At 51.3% G+C, this 22,362-nt stretch overlaps 1 protein-coding gene across 3 annotated transcripts in view; it reads right to left on the reverse strand.

Moving 5' to 3' along the window:
- Positions 1-22,362, reverse strand: part of Jade2 (jade family PHD finger 2) — a 48,524-nt gene that overhangs the window by 21,875 nt on the left and 4,287 nt on the right. For all 3 annotated transcript variants that reach the window (XM_055602809.1, XM_055602807.1, XM_055602808.1), the window contains exons 2-4: positions 16,887-16,944; positions 14,230-14,324; positions 1,038-1,195 (exon numbers count right to left, since the gene is read on the reverse strand). In XM_055602809.1, coding sequence (XP_055458784.1) covers positions 1,038-1,195; positions 14,230-14,324; positions 16,887-16,944 — 311 coding nt within the window. The remainder of the gene's footprint in view (positions 1-1,037; positions 1,196-14,229; positions 14,325-16,886; positions 16,945-22,362) is intronic.

Below are 22,362 nucleotides of genomic sequence, written 5' to 3' on the forward strand. Positions count from 1 at the left end.
AGCTTCCTGATTCGCAGAGGGCCCCAGACACTTAAGTCCCTGGAGAAAAGGCCTTCCCACATCCGGTCCCTCACAGAGTTTGGCTGAGTCTCCCTAACCTGTAATTCTAGCTCAGGGGTGCCATGAATCAGGCTCTTCACACGTGTAGCTGCCAGGAAGCAATGGTGCCAATGTCAGAGGAGGGGATAGCTGTGATCTTTGCCCCAATCTCTGTCTACTTGTCCTCAAGCGAAAGCCAAGAGGCGGCCAACACCAGGAAGAAATATTAACACAAGTGGATCAATTCAGGTGAGCTGGTGGGACAGGGAGGCCAGGCCACCAGTCCCCTGAGGTTGCAAAATGAAAACACTTCTGAGGCAAAACCATACGTGGTTACATTCTGACAAGAGTCCCTGCCCACAAGACCAGCAGGCTATGAAGCCCTTGAAAACTCTACTCTGATCCGGCCCTAGAAGGATAGACTCCTCAGGGGCTGACACCAGCAACTTTTTCCTAAGCCTCTACTGGCTGATGGGCACCAGGCTCCGCCCTCTAAGAGCTGCCTTAAAGGATGGTTTAAAAGTACTTCAGAACAACATGGCTTATTCTCATTGTAAGGGATGGGGAAAAGTCTGGAGATTTCCCTCATCTGCTCTGTCTGATGTGTGTAATTGCAACCTTCGAACCCTAGCCATTTCTGCTACATCTGCTATAGGCAGCTCACATCCTGAGTCTTCTCCAACCACAAGGAAAACAAGTATCACCCTTATTTCAGAAACAAGGAAGATTACATTTCTGGCTCAAGGTCCTACTGACAGTAAGAAGCAAACTGGACCAATGCAATATGGTTTGAGAGCTGAGCGCAAGCCCAAAGCCTCAAAGGTAACCCAACCAGTATTTCTGAACCAATGTTTGTTGTTGTTGTTGTCTGGCGTGAGAATTAACCACCTCATAGAGACAGGCTGGGGAGGAATCCCAGGACTGGTAGGCCCCTCACCAAAAAGCAGCCTCAGATTCATCCCCTGCCCCAGTGGTCCTAGCCTGGCCACCTGGCTCACCTCACCACAGGCTCTGGAATGGCCTCCGCTCCAGCAGGTACCTGCACACCTTTCTCCCATTCTTGTCGCCATGGGTCGGCCAGGATATAGTAGTCATCCGGGCTGAGCTGGTATGAATCCGGGATCTTCATGGCTGTGATCAAGTCTGTCCGGAAAACCTGGCAGAGGTGGGAGGGGAAGGAGTCACCGGATGCTGCAGAGAGGCTGGCTTCATTGGCCAGGGGAGCAGGCAAATAGGGTGGCATGAAAGCAGGGCCAGTGAGAGCTAAAGGCCCTTGACCTGAGTTCAGAATCTGGGACCCACATGGTAAAAGGAGATTCCTGCAAATTGCCCTCTGCCTCCTAGAATAGAGACAGGTTGAGAAAGAAAGCCAAGAACTGGTAAGTCCCTCACCAAAAAAGCAGCCTCCTTTTCTTCCCCAGCCCAGTGGTCCCAATCTGGCCTCCTGGCTCCTGTAGTCACACACAGACAAATAGAACAAATAGAGCAGGAACCCAATACTACTGCTTTGTGAGTGCTCTGTGCCATACGTCTAAAATATGTGTGCAAATCTGCACCCAGATGAACAAATGTACATATAAACCAAGGCTCTCTAGTGCCAGAAAAGAAGACTTAAATTTTAGACAAAGAGTAAAGCAAGAGGCTGGGGCTTGGGAAGTTTCCATGAGCAAGGACTACCAAGTTCTCTCAGAAACACTACCCATTTCACCAAGAAGCCGGACTCTCTAGTCCCACCCTTGGTTGGTATGTGGTAGGAGAGGAAGGCCTTTGTCTTCCTTCATCCCTAAGCCTATCCGGAATTCCCACTTCCTGGGTTTCTTTGGCCACCGACCTGCTCTCTCACACTAGAAAACTTGTTCTTCCCATAGTTCAGTCTGCTACCTCCCAACCTCTACCCAGCTGGCAATGATGAAGCCTCCTGCCTCTGCACCCCACCCTCAGAGGGTTGCTGTGGAACACAGGGGTGCCGCTAGACACCTGGGACTTACTCAAGTCCCAGCTTTCCCAGTTGTCATCACTTGAGTGTCACAAGGTAAAGGCGAGCTCATGTCAACGGGAGGGGAGAAACCACTTCCAGCATGCTCCAGGCCCAAGCCCCACCTGCCGCCGTGAGGCCCTTTTGCTAAGTCAACACCCACTGCTGAAGTCCAAGTCCTGGGGGCTTGGTCAGTTCACATGGGCCTCTCAATCCTCTTGACAAACCCGTCTGCCTGCCATAACCCAGTGCCTGCTGGGGCCAAGTCCCGGTGTGCCTTGTGGGGTCAAGGGCCACATCCATAGGAAAACAGCTGAATGGGTTCACCAATGGGCCTAGAAGCAGAATCTCAGAGAATCTAATTAATATCTGCATCCAGCTAGAGAGGGCTCTGACTTGAAAAAAAGGTCAAGTTTCTTGAAGACTCTATTTGCCAATATAATTTAATTGTTAAGACTAACACCCTAACATTTAATTAGGGTGCCAGTGTGAAAAAATTAAAACCAGATTAGATTAAATGCTAATTAAACAGAAGATGGAATGTGGCTAGGATTTCACAGCCCCAATAATTTGCATATCTTATTAGCAAGCAGCAAGAGAGCTAAGACAAGAGTGCAAACCCCAGGCACCAGGTACTTTCAGGAGGCAGTTGACTTTACGCTGGTGAGAGGCTTTCCCCGCTGGGGCTTCTGGAGATGGTGCAGTGAAGCAGTGCTGAGACTCGGTTATTGCCCTGGGAGCCTCAATATAGGATCTAGTACAACCCAGATCTGAGCTGATGTAGAACTCCCTCAAACTTCCCACTGGTGGGACCTCCCAGACCCTGCAGCCCTGATGCCACAGGAACCCAATGAACTGGGACACCCCATCCACAAATCAACAGCTGAAGAGGCAATGTAGTTAGAAATACCCTGCTGGAACCTGGCTGAGGTCCCGGGACTCCGATGGCAGAGGCAGGAGGATTGCCTCCAGACTGCCTGGTCTATGGAGTGAGTTCCAGGCCAGCCGTAACTACCTCCGCAACAACAAAAGGGCTAGAGATGTAGCTCAGTTTTGACTGCCTAACATGGACAAAACCCTGGGCTAGGTCTCCAGCACCACGTAAAACTAGGTATGGTGGGGCATGCTTCTAATTTCAGCACTTGGGGATGGAGGCAGGATGATAGTTTCTAGACCCCCTCTACAAGGCTCCAGGCCAGCATGGACCACAGGAGACCTTGTCCCAAAGATAAAACTACAGTCCTCATTCTGGACTGTATCATAACTATCACCTCCTCAGAGACCTTAACTTACCGACAACTCTGGGACTCCAGGGTACCCGGCTGAGCGACTTTCCACCCGACACACAAACATAGAAGCTGCCTGCTTTGACTGTGTCGTGTTTCTTGTCCTCTCTCCTGTCCTACATTGCTCTGCCGTCAGCTATGCAGTTAAGAGCCGGTGCTGTAGTTGGGAGTGACCAGAGTGCCAGGTCACGCTGGCAGAGGCAGCCCTGCCCTGACTCAAGACTCCAGGGTCCTCAGAACAGGAAGGGACCTGGGGCTCAACTTGGGGTCCTAATTTAGCACGGTGGTCCAAGTTTTAAGTTTTGTCCCCATCATCAGGGAAAAGGTAACAAAGCACTAGAGGCCGTTTTAGCCAGGACTCAGGGAAACACTGAGCTAGCACTGAGGTGCCAGCCACCTCAGTAGGTAGCAGTAGTCTAAGAGCTGTGCTTACCTGTGTTTCAGTGGGGGACGTAGCTCACTGTACTCTATGCACCTACTGTCAACTGGGCTGCCCTTAGGGGCCTTTAGGGTCCTGACAACATCCTATGTCAGGGCCTGCATCCTATGACATCACATGGGCCAGGTGCTTCTGACATAATCCGTCTGCCACTCCCACCTTCTCTCTCTCTCTCTGCTTTTGTTTCTCTGTCGAGGTGCCCCCTCCCCACATATCTCCGTCTTTCTCTGTCTCTCCGCCCTCATGGCTCACTCAGGCCCTGACTCCCTTCTGCTTCCCTTGCCCCGAATAAACTCTTTCAGTATCTGTTGTAAATGCATGGCATCATTTTTATATAGATGCTAACAGTGGTTCAGATTCTCCTCTGGGAAGTCTTCTGGACAACTTCAGATTCTTTCACTTGGTGCCTAGTTACAGGGCTGCCGAGTTTACAGGCCTCTGCAACCAAACTTGGTCTCAGTATTCCTTAGATGGCAGATCCAAAACCAGACCTTTATAATTACTGCCAGCGATCGGGTAAACGGAAGTTCCCACATTCAAGTCTCTTCTTTCATCTCTGCTCGCTCTCCCAAAAGTTTCAAATGTACACCTAAAGGGATCTTCTCCTTAACCCACTTAACTTTGTCTCTGCCCTTATAATTGCCACTATCCTGCCAGACCCAGGTGTTTCCCACATCCAAGACAGCACTGAAGCAGCTGCCCACGTGTTCCAGTCTAACCTCTAAGACTTCGTCAAGCCAGACCTGCATTTTCGCTCTCAGCCATGGATGTTCTCACAGATCCTGGACAGTCTGCCCGTCCTGCACTCGGCCAACATTTCAGCCTTTTAGCCGCCCCAGAGCCAGCAGGAAGTATCCAAAATGGTTGATTTCTTCACCCATTATCCACTTATTATCAACAAAAGGCTGGAATGGTGTGCTTCAGGCCCAGGACCAACAACTCCAGGTTCCCCAGCATTCCTCAGTTCTATCTGCTGTTGGGCATGGCTGGCAACTCCACCCCCTACCCTGAACTTTTCAGGGCAGGGGCTTCCCCTTCTCTTCACCATGTAATCTGAACATTTTGGTGCTCTTATTCCCCCGCTCTTACCCCCTTGCATGGCAGCCAAGAGCTGCCTCCAATAAACCTACATTTACATACTTCAACTTGCCTTGCATGAGAAGCAGCCCAACGTCCTCATGCCTCGCTATCCCTCCCTAGCACCTCGTTTTTTAATTAAACAAAAAGGGAGGAATGTCATGTTGTGCAGGCAATTCAACTGGCCTGCCCTTAGGGGCCTTTAGGGTCCTGACAATGTCCTATGTCAGTACCTGTGTCCTATGATGTCACCTGGGCCAGGTGCTTCTGATATAACCCATCTGCCACTCCCACCTTCTCTCTTTCTCTTGCTCTCTCCACTCTGTTCTCTCTGCTTTTGTTTCTGTCTGGGCACCCGCCCTACCCCCATATCTGTCTCTCTGTCTCTCTGCCCTCATGGCTCACTGAGGCCCTAACTCTCTTCTTCTTCCCTTACCCTGAATAAACACTTTTATATGAGATCTGCTGTATATGCGTGGCATCATTTTTATATAAATCCTAACACCTAGAATGCCTTATAAAGGTTCATTCCCAGCACCTGTAACCTGAGCACTCAACAGGTGGCTGCAGGAAATCTAGAAGTTCAAGGTTAGGCAAGAAAAGTGACTCAAGTGAGTGAAAGTACTTTCCACACTGGCTTGATGACCTGCCCTCTGTTTTGCAGGACCACAGTGGAAGGAGAACTGAGGCACAGAGGTTATCCTCTGACCTTCAGTGACTTGTATGGGACACAGACACACACAGACACGCACAGACACACTCATCAGTTCAAGGCTATCCTCAGCTACGTAGTGAGGGGCTGCATGAGACCCCACAGAAGGCTTTTGGTTGTTGAGACAGAATCTCCTTAGCACAGCTGAGACTGGATTCAAAATCCTCCTGCTTCAGCCTCCCAAAATCTGGAATTACAGGTGTGCCCCCATCACACCCAGAAAGAGCTGCTCTTACAGTTTTCATACGTAGCTACCACTACCTCCGCCTCGCCACCCCCTTAGGATCCAAGCGGACTGCTCAGGGACTCTGAATTAGCATGAAGCCAAATCAGGTGGATTCCCGAAGAACAATATGCAAATCTGGAGGCCTTTACACGTCCAAGTCCCCAGGAAGGCCTCTGTGTTAATACTGTCAACCTCACGGGGTCTACGGTCACCTGGAATACACTGGTCACGCTTGTGAGGAGTTGTCTATACTAGGTTAGCTGAAGCGGCAGGACCCAGCTAAACCCTGGGGGCCACTATTCTACTGGCTGGGGTTCCTGACTGAATAAAAAAGCTGGAAGTGAGCCAGGCGGTGGTGACGTCCGTCCTCTTTACTTTCTTGCAAAGTGACCAGACTTGAAGCTCCAGACTTGAAGGGCCATGACTTCTCCCTCCACAACTAAATTCTTTCTCCTTCAAGTTGCTTCTGTCAGGGCATTCTGACAGCAACAGATGGAGGTGACTAATGCAGCTCCCCAGCTCCCTGTGGCTGCCACTGTCCTCACAGCCACCCAAGCACTTTTTCACCCTTGACAAAGAGGGGCCGGCCCGCTTCACCCCGCCTCCTCAAAGCTTGCAGGAACCTTTGCTCTCAAGCAGCCAGGGTCCTGAGCTTTGTCTACAATGCCCAATGTCCCTGTTGTTGGAATCTCCTGCTTTTCTGGTATATCCTCCCTGCTGGATGAGCTCAGTGAGGTCTGGCTAGGTCAAAAGATACTGGTCAGGGCTGCACACAGGGCCTGGCAGATGCTGGGTGCAGGCTCCAGGTGTTTCCACGCGTCAACACCTTGGTTTCAGGTGCAGGCTACAGCTGAATACTCACAGTTGACAGCTGATCGCCAACATCATGGCCTGTTTCCCAACCTCCGTATTTTCTGTCTAAACTACCAGAGGTTAAGGTTTGGAGAATGCTTAATGATTTTCCTAAAACTGCTTTGAATAATTTATGAAACTAAATATAGAATAAAATTGACACTGATGAGCAGAATTCTTGCTGTGGCAAGAAAAGTTGAGGGGCTTGGAAAACAAGCAATTTTCTTAGGATATGAATGTTTACTAGTTTTCTCTCTTTTGGTTGTCTTTAAAGGTCCGCTGCCTAGCAACCAAGTTCTGCTGAGCTGCTGGGGATATTAACTGTAGCTTTCTCTAACCAAATGAAGGTTGCTCAAAGGCTTCAAACTCTACTAACCAACCCACGTGCCTGGGGTGCAAAGACCCCTCTCTTCCCACATGTGAGGACGTTACCCAGAAGCTTGGGACACTGTCCTGCCCCACACTTCCTTCCCCCAAGACCACAGGCTACTTGTTTTCTGTACCTGCTGCCCAGAAAGGGCTGAAAACTGGCTCGGAGGGAGTATCTGTGGAGTCGGAGTGACCTCTAAACACCAATAATGACACTGGGCAGCTTTCAAAGTACACTGACACTAGGCCAGGAGACACAAGAGAACTTCAAGGGGCCGGGTGTGATCCGCCTGAAACTCTTCACCACGAAAGCTAGGTTCTCTGCTTCCTTTTCTCCGATGCTGGATGACTAGGGAAGTCTGGTTACTTATGAAAGAGCACAGAATGCAGTTACACAGGAGCTGGGGGTGTAGACCAGTCGATGCAGCGCTTGCTCAGCATGCAGGAAGCCTGTGCATGCCTGTAGCCCCAGCATGAGAGGCAGAGGCAGGAGCATCATGAGTTCAAGACTTGTCCACAGCTATCCAGTGAGTATGAGGCCACCCAGTTTCAATGTAAACTAAATCACACACCCATGCAGACGCAGACACACACAGACACACATGCTGCCGATGACAATCTCCTTCGATAAGCCACATAAGACAGGCACTGCACGTAGCCTGTATGTCCAGTCTTTCCTGTATCTATTCTGTAGCACCATCCTCAGTGTGTAGTAACTCCTGAGGAAAAGCTTGTGGAATAAGTGGGTAAACAAATACAAAACAAACAAAACACCCCCCCATCCCTCCCCAGACTGCCCTGAAATACAGCTAACTGGAAAGTTCCTACCAGGCACAATGTTTGTATGCATGTAGGACTGGATGGAGTGAGAACCCAGAAATGGGTCCTGACCAATGTCCCAAAGCCAATATAAATGGCTTTGGCTAGGACCTGCGTCTCCTTACTTCTATCCTTCCTGCCCAAGGAAGCTTTGGGGATCTGTCCTGAACTTTGCTTGCTTGCTTGCTTGCTTGCTTATTTATTTATTTATTCATTCATTCATTCATTCATTCATTCATTCATTCATGATAAGGCCTTAGGTAGCCCAGGCTGGGCAACTGAACTGTCTATGAACTGTCTAGCCCCTTGTCTCCTCACACCCCTGGGGATTACATATACACACCATATTTTTATGGGAAACCAACCCAGGGCTTCACGCATGCTAGGCCTTCTACCCACGGAGTTACTTTGGCATTCTCTGAAATTCATTTCCTTAATATTTAATTTTGTGTGTGTGCGTATGCCCTTTGGGAGCGGGTGCCCATGGAGGCTAGAAGAGTGTTGGATGCTCTGGACTGGGGTTCCGGGTGCTTGTGAGCCACTCAACTTGAGTGCTAAGAACCAAGCTTGGGTTCTCAGCAAGAGCAGCACTGTTACTTGCTGAGCCATCTCTCCAGCCCCGGGAACCTTCCTTTAAATCACAGTTCTTTCCCGGGTGCCCCCCATCTTGTCAGAAATAACATTTTGTGATGCTAAGGCACAAGCGCCCGTGCCAAACGGTTTCCCTGCGCGGTCCACCCTCATGCCTGGCCCCCTTATTTCACAGAGTGAAGACTAAAACTCAGGCATGAACAAACCACTTGCTACAGGTCTTTCTTCAGCCCTGTCCCGTCCCCCCCCCCCCCGTACTTACCACTCCCACCCCCAGCCAGCCAGATATTTATTTCAACTTTCAAGCAACCTTTTCTGGGCTGGAACCTGATACAGTTTTTCAGCCTAGAGAAAATTCACATTACATATTAGGTATGCAATCCCAGACGGGTTGAGCGGAATAGTGACCCTCATGCAGCTCCAGCTTCAAGCTACCACCGGCGCTCAAAAAAAAAAAAAAAAAAAAAAAAAAAAAAAAAAAAATTGGAAAACCACTCAACATCTCCTGCTCTTATTTTCATGAGGATAACAGCGCTTCCTGCTCTTAAAGAGAATTTACGACACACATTTCCTTTGCAAGACAAGTCCCAGAGGCCGGGAGGCTTTTCCAGCTGGCGGGGGGGAAGAGCTTCGTCTCTGACTCTACTTAAGATGTGAAATGGACATGGCCCTCACCATCCCCAACAACCCCACCCCCACTCCACCCCACCCCCGTGAAGTCTCGGAGAGCATGTGCCTCACCCTGGAACAAAAGCGTGTACCCTACCCCCACCCAAATGGCTGGAAAGCTAGTCCTAACAGGGACAAGCAGGGAACTTCTGGGGGGGGGGGGTTTCTCCTCTTTTATGTAAGTGTGTGAGCTCTCTGCATGCGATGACACAGGGCGCCGTATCAATTTCCTTTGTCTGTCTGTCTGTTTGGAGTCAGGGTGGCTAGCCCAGACTGGCCTCTACTTACATAGTGGAGATGACCTCAAACATCTGATCCTCCTGCCTCCACCTCCTGAATGCAGGGATTACAGGCACGCACCACCATGCCTGGTGTATTCAGTGCTGGGGATTAAACCTAAGGTTTAGTGTGTGCTCCCAGCCAACATCGGTCTGTTTACCTGTTTAATCGGAGTCTCACGTAACCCAGACTAGCTTGGAGCTTGTGTGTGGTCAAGGACTTTGAATCTCTCACGTATTTGTGTGTATGCTGTGTGTGTGTGTGTGTGTGTGTGTGTGTGTGTGTAAGGGGTGTGTGCCACAGCACTTATAAAGGCCAGAGGACAACTTTTTGGGCTTGATTCTCTCCTGCCATCTGTGAGTTCCAGGGACTCAGCTCAGGTGGCCCGGTTTGCTTGGCAGCCATTCTGACCTGCTGGGACTGAGCCTTTCTGATGGCCCAACTTGAAATCTCCTTGCCCCCAGGACATTTGTGCAGTGCTGGGATCGAACCCGGGACCTCATGCACACCAGGCAGGCATCCCACCAGCTGAGCTGCAGCCCCGGCCCTCACTGCTGTTTTGACAGAGACTATCTTATTCGAAGCATCCAGGCATCATCCCTGTGCCTCCAGGATTATTTCCTGGTTTTTGACCTAACAGACCGGCTGTACCATCTTTCTCTCAAGGTGGATCTGAACTTTTGGTAGTTACTTATTGTTTTAAGTAGAGCCGAAAGGCTGGGACAGTGGGTCTCCTCACACAGCTTTTTAGGATACACCTACGGACATCCTATTGCTGAGGGTGTTTTCACTTTCTTGGCCAGATCCAGTACGTCAGGGCAGGGAGCTGGGCATCTGGAAAGGGCTTCTGTAGAATGTACAAAGGCCCCATTCCCTCCTCTAGAGACACTCATTCCTCAGCAGAACCTACAGAAGCCGGACTGCAGGATCCCAACTCCTACCTTTCCTGTTCTGGGATCATTCGAAGTGACCAACTTCTCCTGACATCTACTCATCCCACTCTCTTCTGGAACCTTCATCTCTGTGATGGTTTGAATGAAAATGGCCCCCACAGCCTGGTCCCTAGTTGGTGGAACTGTTTAGGAAGGATTAGGAGGCGTGGCCTTGTTGAAGGAGGTGTGTCACTGGGGGTAGGCTTGGAGGTATCAAAAGCCCACAGCAGGCCCAGATTCTCTGCCACATGCTTGCACGTCAGATGTGAGCTCTCAGCTACTGCTCTGATGCTGCCTGCTTGCCTGCCAGCCATCAAGTTTCCTGCCATGATGATCACAGATTAACCCTCAGAAACTATAAGCAAGCCCCCAATTAAATGTTTTATAAGTCGCCTTGGTCACAGTCTCTTCAAGTAGTAGAATAATAACAAAGACAGCCTCCCATGGGTTCCATGGCTATCAGGAAAAGGCAGCCATATCCCTAGAAGTGATCTCCAGATGTTTATCTCAAGGCTCAGAGAGAGAGAGAGAGGAGTCACTTGCCAAGCATCCCAAAGTTCCCCAGAGGCAAAGCAGGCTGGACTTCTCCCAGTAGAAGAATTCCCTAACTAACACACACACCCACATCTAGCCAGGCCTCCCAGGCACCCTCTGTGCTGGCTGACCTTACTCAGCAGCAGAGGCTCCCTGACACAGAGTCCCGCCTCCAGATAGGTGGCCTAGGGGAAATCCCCACTGCTTGGCCCGTCCTTCAGTCTTAGGCTCAACGCAGCCTGCAGCACCAACCACAGGGCAGGTCTCCAGGTCTCTTTCAGAACCGTCCTTAGCACCCCAGGTAGCCCTCTGGCTCAGAAGAAACCTGTCCATTGCAAGGGTGTGTGTCTGTCTCTCTCATGGGGACAGCATGACAATAGCCAGGGGGGATTGGGTGAGAAGCCCCTTCTATTGGCCTCATTTAAGATACTGTTTGCCATTTAGGAAGCTTGCTGGAGGCAAGAAGCCTGAAGCCCCACTTGGGGAAATTAAAGCCGACCTCTCAGCTTGTTCCCCAGAAAGAAGGCTCTTACCTACCTAAGTACTGGCCTCTACCTGGGGGTAGATGGCTGGAGCTGGATGGAATAGCAAAGATGAGCTCAGACTGCAACTCAACTTCAGATTCTATGAAGCCGTGACCCATGAGGGCTGAAGCGGTAAGATGCCAACAGTACTGGGCGAGGCAGCCCAAGCCAGAACTCCAAGGCTCCAGCAGAGTTTACACAGTACCAGTTCCTCAGACTGGGTGCCCCTCTTTCTGAATCTAAGGTCCAAGGGGCAGATTTCAGCTTTGTGGGAGTGCCACAAAAAGGCCTAAGAGAAGAAGCCTGAGACCTTGGCTTGGTTGCCCCCCTTTCCTTCTACCGAGCAAAGACAGACTCCTAACCCACCCACCCTTTCCCTTCCGCCCAGGGAGGAGCCTGGGTGAAAAGCCATATGGGAAAGCTCGCTTCGGCCCTGTCCAGGGTCCTGACTCTCGGTCAGTGCTCTTTGGCCCCGGGCCACATTAAGTGTGTCGAGCACCCGATAGATAGGCAAGGAAGGGTATTTTTCTGTTTTTTTCCTAAACCTACCCCTCAGCCATTTTACAGTTTACTGCATGCAAAGCTAAGCATCACGGGTCCTTAAGTTCTCTTCTTCACTACTGGACAAGCTTGGGAATAAAAACAGGGAAGGAACCGTAGCTTCCTCAGCTTTGCAGCCACCAGGGGTAGGGAGGAGTTCTGCACCATACTGCCACAGTAAGAGTGCATAGTATGACCAGCCTGGCAACTATACCATAGGGCCCTGGGCAGACAGGGCTCCCCAGAACCCCTTTCATTAGGGTGCTTAGAGCCTCTGCCTTCTAGGCCAGGCTCACCAGCAAGGCCCTCTGCTTCCAGGTCATTCCTCAGAGCCTGCGCACGAGCTTGCAGCCAAGTCCTAGCTTTTTCTCTCCGCCCTCTCATGAGCCAAATCATTTGGAAGCTTTCATTCATGCTTTCTTCTCTGCCCCGCCATAACTCGGAATTTATACCGGCCACGGCTCAACCCTCTCACTCAGGGGATAAGGAAAAAGCTCTCAGGCTGCTCTCCAACCTGCTGCGGGAGGAAAGGTTTGGCTGCAGTTCAAGGCACGGACGACTCTTCAGTCCTCCTGGGTGGACATCACAGCCACCTGCAGGGGCTCCTGGGCTGGGACCTGGCCATTCACAGCTAGTCCCCAGGAGGCACCTTACAGAGGTTCAAGTCTATTTTTAGGTACAAAGCCTCTGGGCTGGAAAACCCGAGAGGCAGGGGAATTTTCTGCCCCATGCAAATTGTTCTTTCTTCTCAGCCTTGCTGACACACCTGTTTCCTCCCAAGGTTGATCCCAGCCAGTGTAGAAGACAACCTCCCCCCCACACTAGCTTAGTGGGGGCGGGGCAGCAGAAGAGATGGCTCCCTCAGGAATTTCCCACCTCATGCCAATACCCAAGAACCACGGGGAAGTTGAAGAAAGGCTGGATTCTCAGAGGCAACATCCCCAATAAATGAGCATGGCAGTTCCTGCCTCTGAGGACCAGGAGAGCCAAAAACAAACAAACAAACAAACGATCACACTGTTTACTCATTCATGAAGAGGCAGGGCCTGCCAAGATCCCATCCAGTACTTGCTTCCCAAACTTGTATTTGGTACACTGTCCTCCCAAATAGCCAGCTAAGGAGAAGGGTACAGAAAAACCCCAGCTTCCAACTCCCTCGTTCACAACACCCCCAAAAATACCTCCATACACTTCTACCCAACCCAAGTTCAAAAACTATCAGGGCTGCCATCGAGGCACACTAAACAATCACTGTAACTTAAGGGAAGATGGGAGAACCCTCTCACAGGGTCCCAAGCCCACCTCCCAAGGGGAAGGGCCTAGAGCAGGGCATCTTGGGATTAAAGGAGTTTTGTTGTTTTTTTTTTTTTTTCTTTTAAATACAAAGCTCTGGGGAAGAGCACCTAAGTGCATACAGGAAGACCACCCCAAATTACACATTTAGGGGCTGGTAAAAATTGACACCAGATGATCCCAGTGGAGTAGGAACAGGAGAAAAGAGGGGGTGGCTTGGGAAAAGACATGGTCCTGGACCCCATCCCAACTGCAAAACAGCTGCATGTGAAAAGTACAGGGGTGAAAATGCACAGCCCTCCACGCTCCCACAGCCATATTTACACCAAGAGCCTCTTTTCTGCCCGGTGCCCTGCTGGCAAAGTCCCCAGCAAGACTGCATGCAGGTTTCCATCGGCTACAGGAAGGGGCTTGCTGTCGGTTCATGTGCCAAGGACCCCCCTCCACAGAAGCCAGAAACACCTCTCTCTACTTGCAGACCAGGAAACCCCTCTTTCGGAGTTTGAGGCCAGCCTGGCCTACACAGCATGTTCCAAGCCAGCCAGGGCTATGCAAGAGAGACCCGGTCTCACAACAACAACAAATGCACCAGACTGTGTCACTGCCCCACTTAGGAACATTCAAACATTCTCTCAGGTCAAGAGGAATGGCTTAGGCCAGCGGTTCTCAATCTTCCCAATGCTGCGACCCTTTAATACGGTTCCTCATGTTGTGGGGACCCTCCCCCAACCATCTAATCATTTCATTGCTACTTCCTAACTGTACCATTCCTACTGTTATGAATGGTAATATAACTGAAATGCAGGACACCTGATATGTGAACCCTGGGAAGGGGTCATTCAATCCCCCCCACAAGGGGTCGCAACCCACAGGTTGGGAACCACTGGCTTGGACTTAACTGGTTTCCCCCATTCATTCCAACCTGCCATACTGGCCGCGGGCCCTCTGCCGAGAACACGTGGCCTTCCGTGCATCTCCTCAGTTCGTTCTCTTACTCCCCACAGGTATCACTCTAGTCACCTCCCCGCCCCAGCCTCATCCTTCCCAGAACCTTCCCCAGCACTGCTACCTACCTCTGAGGGCTTCTTTTCGTTCTGCCGGGGCCAGCCCGACTTGGTACTGCTGGGCAGCTTGGAACATCTTGATGCTGATGTGGATATCACGTGGCCTGCAGAGAGCACACAGGCCATGAGGGGTCCTGAAGAGTCAGAAGCGGCACCCCAACCACACAGAGGACCAAAGTCTCAAGGAGAGCCCCAGCTTGTCGGATCAGAAGATGGGAGGCACTGGTACTTGCTCTGAGCCCCAATCTTTCCAAAGACCAATGGAAATGTGAAGGCTCCTGCGCTCAACCACTGAAAATGGGCCTTAAAAAATGAAAGGCAGTTACCAGCTGCTTCTGTGGCTCCAAAGAAGTCCCGGGCCCTCTCTGAGGTTCTGCTTCCTACTTGGTCAAGGAATGCTGGAACATTCCAGGCCCTGTCTTCAGTCTGCCCCAGCTTAGATGCACCATGGCAGTCCTGGATGCCCCAGTGGGTTGCAGAAGCAGGGGAGGGCATAGGGAAGTAAGAATCTGAACAGACCAGTAGACTACCAGGCTAGACCCAAGTCAGCCTCCTACTTACTGGTCACCTCAGGCAAATGATTTGATCTCTGCAGGCCTGGAAGAGGTGGATGGGTGTGCCATAATGAAGTGTCAATGCCAACTTGATAAGGAATCATCTAGAGGATAAGCCTCCCACACACCTACGAGGGGTCAATTACCCTCTGCCTAAGCCTCGGATGGACTATTTGACTGGGTTGACTGAGGTGGGAAGGATCCTATACGAAAAGTGGGCTGCACCCTCCCCTCTCCACCCCAGGCATGGGTCCTGGAATGTATAAAACGAAGAAAGCTGAGTACAGCAAATTCATCTCTCTTCTTCCCAACTGCAGTGCATCAAGCTCTTGCCGCCACGATGGACCGGACTCTGGAACTGTGAGCCAAAATAGACCCTTCCTTAAGCTGTTCCTGTCAGGGTACTTTGTCACAACAACAGAAAGAGACTAAGATAGACTGGCCTCGAACTCAAGCCCCTCCTTCCTCAGCCTCCTCGGTGCTGGGATTCTTGCTGGCCTCTAATATGAGTTGTGATGATTTAGATACGAGTGCTTCAAAGGCCCATGTGTCAAAAGACCTTGTTCTTGGGACAATGCTAATGGGAGGTGGTGTGGCTTTTCAGAACCTTTCCTTTTGTAAGTTAACAACCTTGTAGTATTCATGAGAGCAATATGAATAACGGGAGAAGAGATGAACTCTCCTCTAAAGGCTAGTCAAAGGATACCATATCTATAGCCTTAGGATGGTCCAAAGGGATTCCTCAATTAGCCACGACTGCAGAGTCCCAGGCCCTTGCTAGACGACAGGGCAATGGACTCAGCCAGAAGGACCAGGAAGACCCAGGGGTCTCTCTATGCAGTCCTGGCTGGCCTCGAACTTGCTATGGAGACCAGGCCAGCCTTGACCTCCTATCATAGAGTCCCACCTGCCTCAGCCTCCCGAGTGCTGGGATTAAAGAAGTGGACCGCCACAACAAATTCAAGATCCAAGTGTTTTGATGAACATGGGAATTAGCGGCCACGGGTGGGCACAGTGGCGGGAACCAACGGCGAGGGAGCGGCTCCAAGTCCAGGTTCAAGCTGTTCCCTCAGCAAGAGGGGTGGAGTGGAGGAGCAGGCTACAGCCAGAGCCAGACTCACAGGGCAGTGGAGGAGGCCTGGAGGCAGGAAGGGCTGGGTATTACCCATCCCCTGGTTGCTAGGGAGTATGGGGGTTTGGAACTAGAAGGGCCTTGTAGATGCCATTACTTCACCCGGTCTAGAGATCCGGGCTCAGCCTCCCAGCAGTGTGGCTTCCTCAAGAAGTAGTTACTGCATCTTCTGCAATAACTTCTGACCCTGAAGAAGTAGTTCGGGCATCTTCTAACCCAGGAAGACGGAACTCCTTAATCCAACAGGCTTGGAAGGCCTGGCCTCCTGGGCCATCGGAGAATAAATACCTTTTGTCACCACCCAGGAGGGGAAGCTCTTACTATACACAAACCTCCTTCTCTGCTCCCAAAATGTCATTTGCCCTTTGACAACAGGACCTTTCCTCCACTCCTGGACACCTGACACCCTCACTCCTTATCTAAATCTACCTCTGAAAACCTACTGCCAGGATTCCATGAAGGCTGGGCTTCTTCGTTAATTTCTTCAGCCCACATTTACAGAACACCTACTGTGTGTCGGGTTACAGCTGGTAGCAGAGCGGTGAACATGACAGGAATCCTCTGATCGGAGTCTTCCACTGGTTAGGAAGCTACTTATTATAATTAACTGATCAAAACAAAGGGCAACAGGGTTTCGTGTGTGTTTTGTAGAGACTTCTACAAGGGTCCTGACTGCAGAGAAAGCCAAAGGATTCATTTTCCCCTACTATCATCCAGCAGCAAATGCCCTCAGAGGAGTCAGTCTATTCCAATCAGAGGAAGCCTACCTAGAGGGCAGGGCGGTAGAAAAAAGGGGAGGCCGAGGCCCTGGGAAGGGAGGAACTGACCGCCCCAGGGCCAGAGGATCCTGACTCGACTTGGTTTCACCCATGTGGCCCTGGGCTGAGCTGAACGGAGAGCCAGCCTCCTCCTACCACGTCTCTGGGCCTGCTAGTGTTACTTAACCACTGTCCCTGTAGAGCCAGGTGGGAGGGCCTTACTGTCAGTGGTGTCGGAGTTGTCGCTGCTGACGGAGTACTTTCGCCTCTTCTCTTCCATCTGCAACAAAAGGGCAAGAAGGGTCATAATCTTCACAGACACCGGGGGAAATCCTCAATTTTTCTGGAAAACACCCCGTCACCTACGTCCTCAATCCACACTTCTATGCGGAGAAAGCATAAGGTTCCTGCCTCTCCTCCAGCTCCATCCTCTCCATAGCCACCCACTGGGCCAGAGATTGGGAAAGGAGGCCCCAGGGAACTCAGAAGTCTGAACAGAAGTCTGCCCCGGTGGTGTAAAAAAGGCTGCAGGGGAGGCCAGCAGGCACAAACCAAAAGGCGACAATGACCACTCAAGTCCCGGTTCCCATTCAATGAAATAAGCAGACCAGAGTAACCCACGGCAGATACCTCCCGAGCGCCCCCTACAGGGAGGAGGGAGAAGAGGAAAAAAAAAAAAAAAAAAAAAGAACAATTCTTCCAGGACCATACTGTCAAGGTAAGCCACAAACCATCACTGCGGCCCAATCCCGAGCATGGTGGCGACTGGAGAGCGGAAATGGGGCATTGTTTGTCCATCCTCAGATAAAAATACAACTTGCTTTACCTCACCTGTATGTCACCTAACTTTTGAGACACTAAGGGCGGCTCCCTCACTGCCTCATTCACAGCGCGGAGCTCCTAACAGCTTGGTGAGCTGTAAGCTTCAGGCCTGATTACAGAGGAAGCTTGCCCCATTCTGCTGCTAACTGGCTGAATGGAGATGAGCCCTGAGCCCTGGAGTCTGCGATCTGACTCCTGAGGTTATCCTGAGCTCCCTTTGTACAAAGAATCTGCCCCTCAACACCCACTGGTCTCTACCTTCCTGCGGTGCCACACTGTCCCTGAAATGCCCACTCGCTAAGTGGGGAAGACGAATACCCAGACCTCTGAGCCTTCCTGTTTTACCCTTAACTTCAGTTAGAAGCCTCCTACCCATGATCCCCCCACCCCACCCCACCCCAGAATGGGAGGGAGCCTGATAGGGCATCTGGCAGTGCAGGCAAGCCAAGAGGCAGGGCCAGTAATAAAGGCCTAGCCTCTTACAGCAGGCAGGGGGTCCCAGCACAGAAGGACCCCTACAGGGCTCTCAGAATGGCCCTTGGTAGGTATGACAACTTCCTCCCTCTAACTTAAGTCTAAGAGACTCAGGCTCAGGGGTCAAGTGACTTAACCCAAGGTGACAGTGTTTGTGACGGACTTAGAAGAGCCAACCCATGACTGTCAGACTTTGGGGCCTCTTTGCAGCTGAGGGAGCCCAGAACCAAAGCCATCACACTCCGTGACATTCAGGATGTGAGGAAGACTGACTTTGAAAAGAACTGTGGCTTTAAGCCCACACTTGGCCTAGCCTAGCTGTCACTGGGGTATCACCTGTCCAATCCCTTCTACAATGGAATTCTCTCTCATTTTCAACAGAGAGAGTAAGAGTACTTCCAAACCAGGATCTCCTGTAGCACTAACAGCTGGCTAGGGGCTAAGGATAGCACTCGGTAGTAGCCAGCCATGTGTTTAGAATGCACAGGTCCCCCCCACCCCCAGGCCAGGAAGAAGAGGTGTGGGGGAGGGGGGTATGGCTTTAGGAATACTGGGTTCAAATCCTCACTCCACCACTCACAAGACCAGAGGTCTTGGCAAAGACATACTTCCCCCAGGAGGTAAACTGGATCTGATTTCCCCATATATCTCCTGAATTTAAAATGCTGGCAACTAACTCAGAATTTGAAGAACACCCTGAAAGGGCCAAACTAAACACGTCTGTTGGCTAGAATCAGCTGGCGAGACTAAGTGAGTGTGAAGAACTCTCAATACAGTGAGTGGGGTGGCTGCAGCACCACAGGGACACTAGCTAGTAAATGGCTGGCTGCCTCGGGCCAGAATGGATAGCCCTACCGGGGCCAGCCCCCTGGAAAGAACAGGCAGTGACTGTGGCTGTCCACACCCTTCTTACAGTCCCGGGTCCTTGCCCAGAAACCAACAGGTGACCTGTCAGCTTGCACACCCAGCCACCTCGATGAGGAGGCCCTCTGTCTCACAGATCACCTGGCCCGCTGGTCAGAAAAGGGACGGACACTGCTAAGACAGCCAATAGGTGGGGGTGGGTGGTGGATCTGCTCAGTCAACCTGGCCTCCAGCTTTCCCTCTCTAAGGAGCCCTCCCAGCTCTTCCCAGTCATGGTCTGCCCTGACAGAGGACTTCAGAGGCGCACGGCACTCGCTGCTGAGGGATGAGAAGTGCTCCTGAAGTCCTATCTGTGAAGGAGAGTCTGAGCAAGAAAGGTCTGTTCTTGCCATTCTTCTGGGTCCGCTGCACTTTTCCCATACCACCCCAGTATGGGAGCACACACGGGAAGCAATCCTTTACACTGTGGGAGACCAGGGTGCCCTCAATGGAGCAGCGGCCCAAGGAAGGCCCCCGTGCCACCTCTGAGCCACAGTCGACCTCTGGCAAGCCCCCAACACACCCACTCTCCCCACTGCCCCATGCCCACCTCACCTCTCACCTGGCCCATCTGTGTTCGCTCCCACGCTTTCATGGACTCCGAACTCCACACAGCACCCAAAGAGACCTTCAAAGCTTAAATCCTGTCATGCTCCCCACCACCCCCTAAACTCTTTTTACGGGCTTCCAACTGATCCAAGGCTAGCTCTCCACATCCCGGCAGGAGCCTACACCAATCTGGACCCAGAGCTCACTCCATCTCAGCACAGCAGCAATAGCGGGACCGGACCTAGGCTCTCACTCACGCACGCAAGGAGAGAACTCTCCCACTGAGCTACAGTCATAGCCCCTGGCCTCTTTTTCTGTTCCCTCTCCCAAGCTGAAGTTTCTCCATGCTTCCAGACCCGGGCACAAGTTGCGGCAGCTGCCAGTGTCTGTTTTTTTGACCATTACCCTATTTAGAGAAATTAGCCTCCCCGTTTCTCTGTCTTCAGAGCACCCATCAGTGTGTCGAGGTACTTGCCAACTGTCCTTCTGGGGAGTGAGTAAGGAGCATGTCTGGCTAGATCCCTGTGTGAACGCCAGGGAGTCTCACAGTGCACCCAGTATAATGAGTCCTGAACACGCTCCCGCCCCTCCCCTCCTGGAGTGTCAGGACCACACAGCCCAGCTGGCCGGCCTGCTGCTGGCAGAAACCAACACCCCAGCCCAAGATTCCCTCCTGTTTTCACAGTCCTCCTTCCCTGTCTTGACCCTACACATTTTCCAGGCAGCTTTATTTGGTTGGGCTCCTGGCTAATGACCAATGTCAACTCAGTAATAGGGCAGCAATTTGGTGGCAGATGTTTTCTTGGCAGCATGGGCCATCAGCCTTAGCCCCAACTAAAGTTCTAGCTCTGGAACGCCACTGCCCAGTGCCAGTCTCTTTTAAAGATGTCTCTGCAAATAAATTCAAATAAACACCCTGGGCTTCCATTAACGCCCTCCCAGCTGACCCCAGGAACAGTGGGGCTTTCAGGCCAGCTACTGAAGCCACTCCCTGGGGCAGTTAAAACACCCCAAACCTGGCCTCAGGGTCTCTCCTCTCCAGAGGCTACCAGGCCTACCCTCACACACACAGCAGGATTCCATCCTCCTTAAAAAAAAAAAAAAAAAAAAAAAAGGGGGGGGGGACCTTCAGGCAGGCAATTTACCATTCCAGACACAATCTCTCAGAAAGAAACAAAAACTCTCCCTGTCTGAGGCAGACTGAGAAGGCGTGTGTGTAATAAGATGCTAATACAATTTAATGATATTTCGGCTGGAAAACCTGTCCTCAGAGCCTCCTTGTGCAGGGAAGGCCAGACATTCAGAAAACAAGAGCTCGCACACTCTTAAACTGCTTCAAACGGGGGTCACAGCCCCACTCTTTTCCCATCTCTTATTAACTTTAATGCCTTCTCAGGGACAATAATTGTAGATACAAAAAAAATGATCCCATACATACAAGGCAGAAGGCTGCCACCTGTGACTTCTCCAAGCCGGGAGGGAGCCGGGGCCCTCCCCTCCTACCACATCACTGCCTACCTGCTACTCTACTGCCCCAGCTCTAAGGACCCAACCAGGGAGATCCCAAGAGTGTGATGGGTTCTGTCTAATTTATCATTTGGTACCTCCCCGACCCTATTCTTCCCCCGCAGGGCAAAACTCAGTGGCTCGTTTCTAAATCCAGCTGTTAGATGCCTCCCGTCTCTTCAGAGGAGATGGCTTTCTGGCCTGCGGACTGACAGATTGGAGGCCATATAATAAACTGGCTTGCCTCGGTTCGTTAACAGAGTAATAGTGGCTACCATTGTGTGGGCGCTACCACACGCCTCACTGTGTGTGTGGGCTCTGCCTCCCCCCTTCCCTTTTCACAGTAGGGCTAGGGATTGAACCCAGGGCCTTGTGCTTGCTCAACAGGTGCTCAGCCATCAACTACATGCTCAGCCCCAGGTTTAGTCCTTAATACAACCTATTCCTTCCTATGATCATAGATAGGAATTACCATCAGTCCTGCTGGTTGAAAACTGAGACCTATAGGCCTTTCCCACAGCTGGAAACTACATTCAAACCCAGGCTAGCTGACTCTGTTGTCAAGGGGCTCAAGTCTGTAGGAAGGCTTACCACAGTTCCCAGTACGGATGGAAGTTTTCCAAATGCCAGTGAGATTTCTGAGGGGAAGCTAAGAGACTGCCTAACCAGAACCAACTTCCCTTGGTGCCAAAGCTCTGAGCTGAGACCATTTAACTGTTTAAGGCATGTGATACAGGTCCCATATGGGGGGCGGGGGGAGTGCATGGTGAGTCAAAGTTATCCTCCACCCAACTGTGGCCTGGCCTCCTCCCATTCAACCTAAACACCCCGGAGATCTCCAGACAGCCTGCTGCACATGTAGTGAAGCGTTCGATGGGGGCGTAAGACGACCAACCACCTTCTAGTCTCATACAAATACAAACATCAAAGGTAGGGGAGTCAGTGTCAAAGGCTTATCTTAGATATTAAGGTACAACAGGGACCTGGGGACCCCCACATACGCTGTCAATGAGAGCTAAGTGGCTGAGATCTTTGACAGCCTCTTGGATAGGAGTCACTGGCCATTTTGCCAGGCAACTTAGGGAAAGGAAAAGCATGTTGGATTGGGAAAACATTCTGGAAACATTTGCTGTATCCAAAGCCCAAACAAGCCTGTCCTTAAACACTTCATCTCTAAGAGTGTTGGGGGGACCCTTGGCCAAACAGTTTCAAAACCAACATTCACTGTTAAGTCCTGCTGCGTAGGGTGAGGACTTCCCTCTAAAAGGCATTTGCTGTGGAACCAAATGCTTTTCCACTCAAAACAGCAGCCAACAGCACTTGGAACAACCGAGGAGAGGGCTCCAGATCAAACAAGCATCCCCCCCCCCCCCCAAGAAAACTTTCTCAATAAATTATTCGCCTACTTCGGATCAAAGCCTGTTTTTGCAGCCTGTGACCTAAA

This window comes from Psammomys obesus, unplaced genomic scaffold (genome assembly GCF_907164565.1).
Source record: "Psammomys obesus unplaced genomic scaffold, mPsaObe1.curated_primary_1811, whole genome shotgun sequence".
In the NCBI taxonomy this organism is placed as follows: domain Eukaryota; kingdom Metazoa; phylum Chordata; class Mammalia; order Rodentia; family Muridae; genus Psammomys; species Psammomys obesus.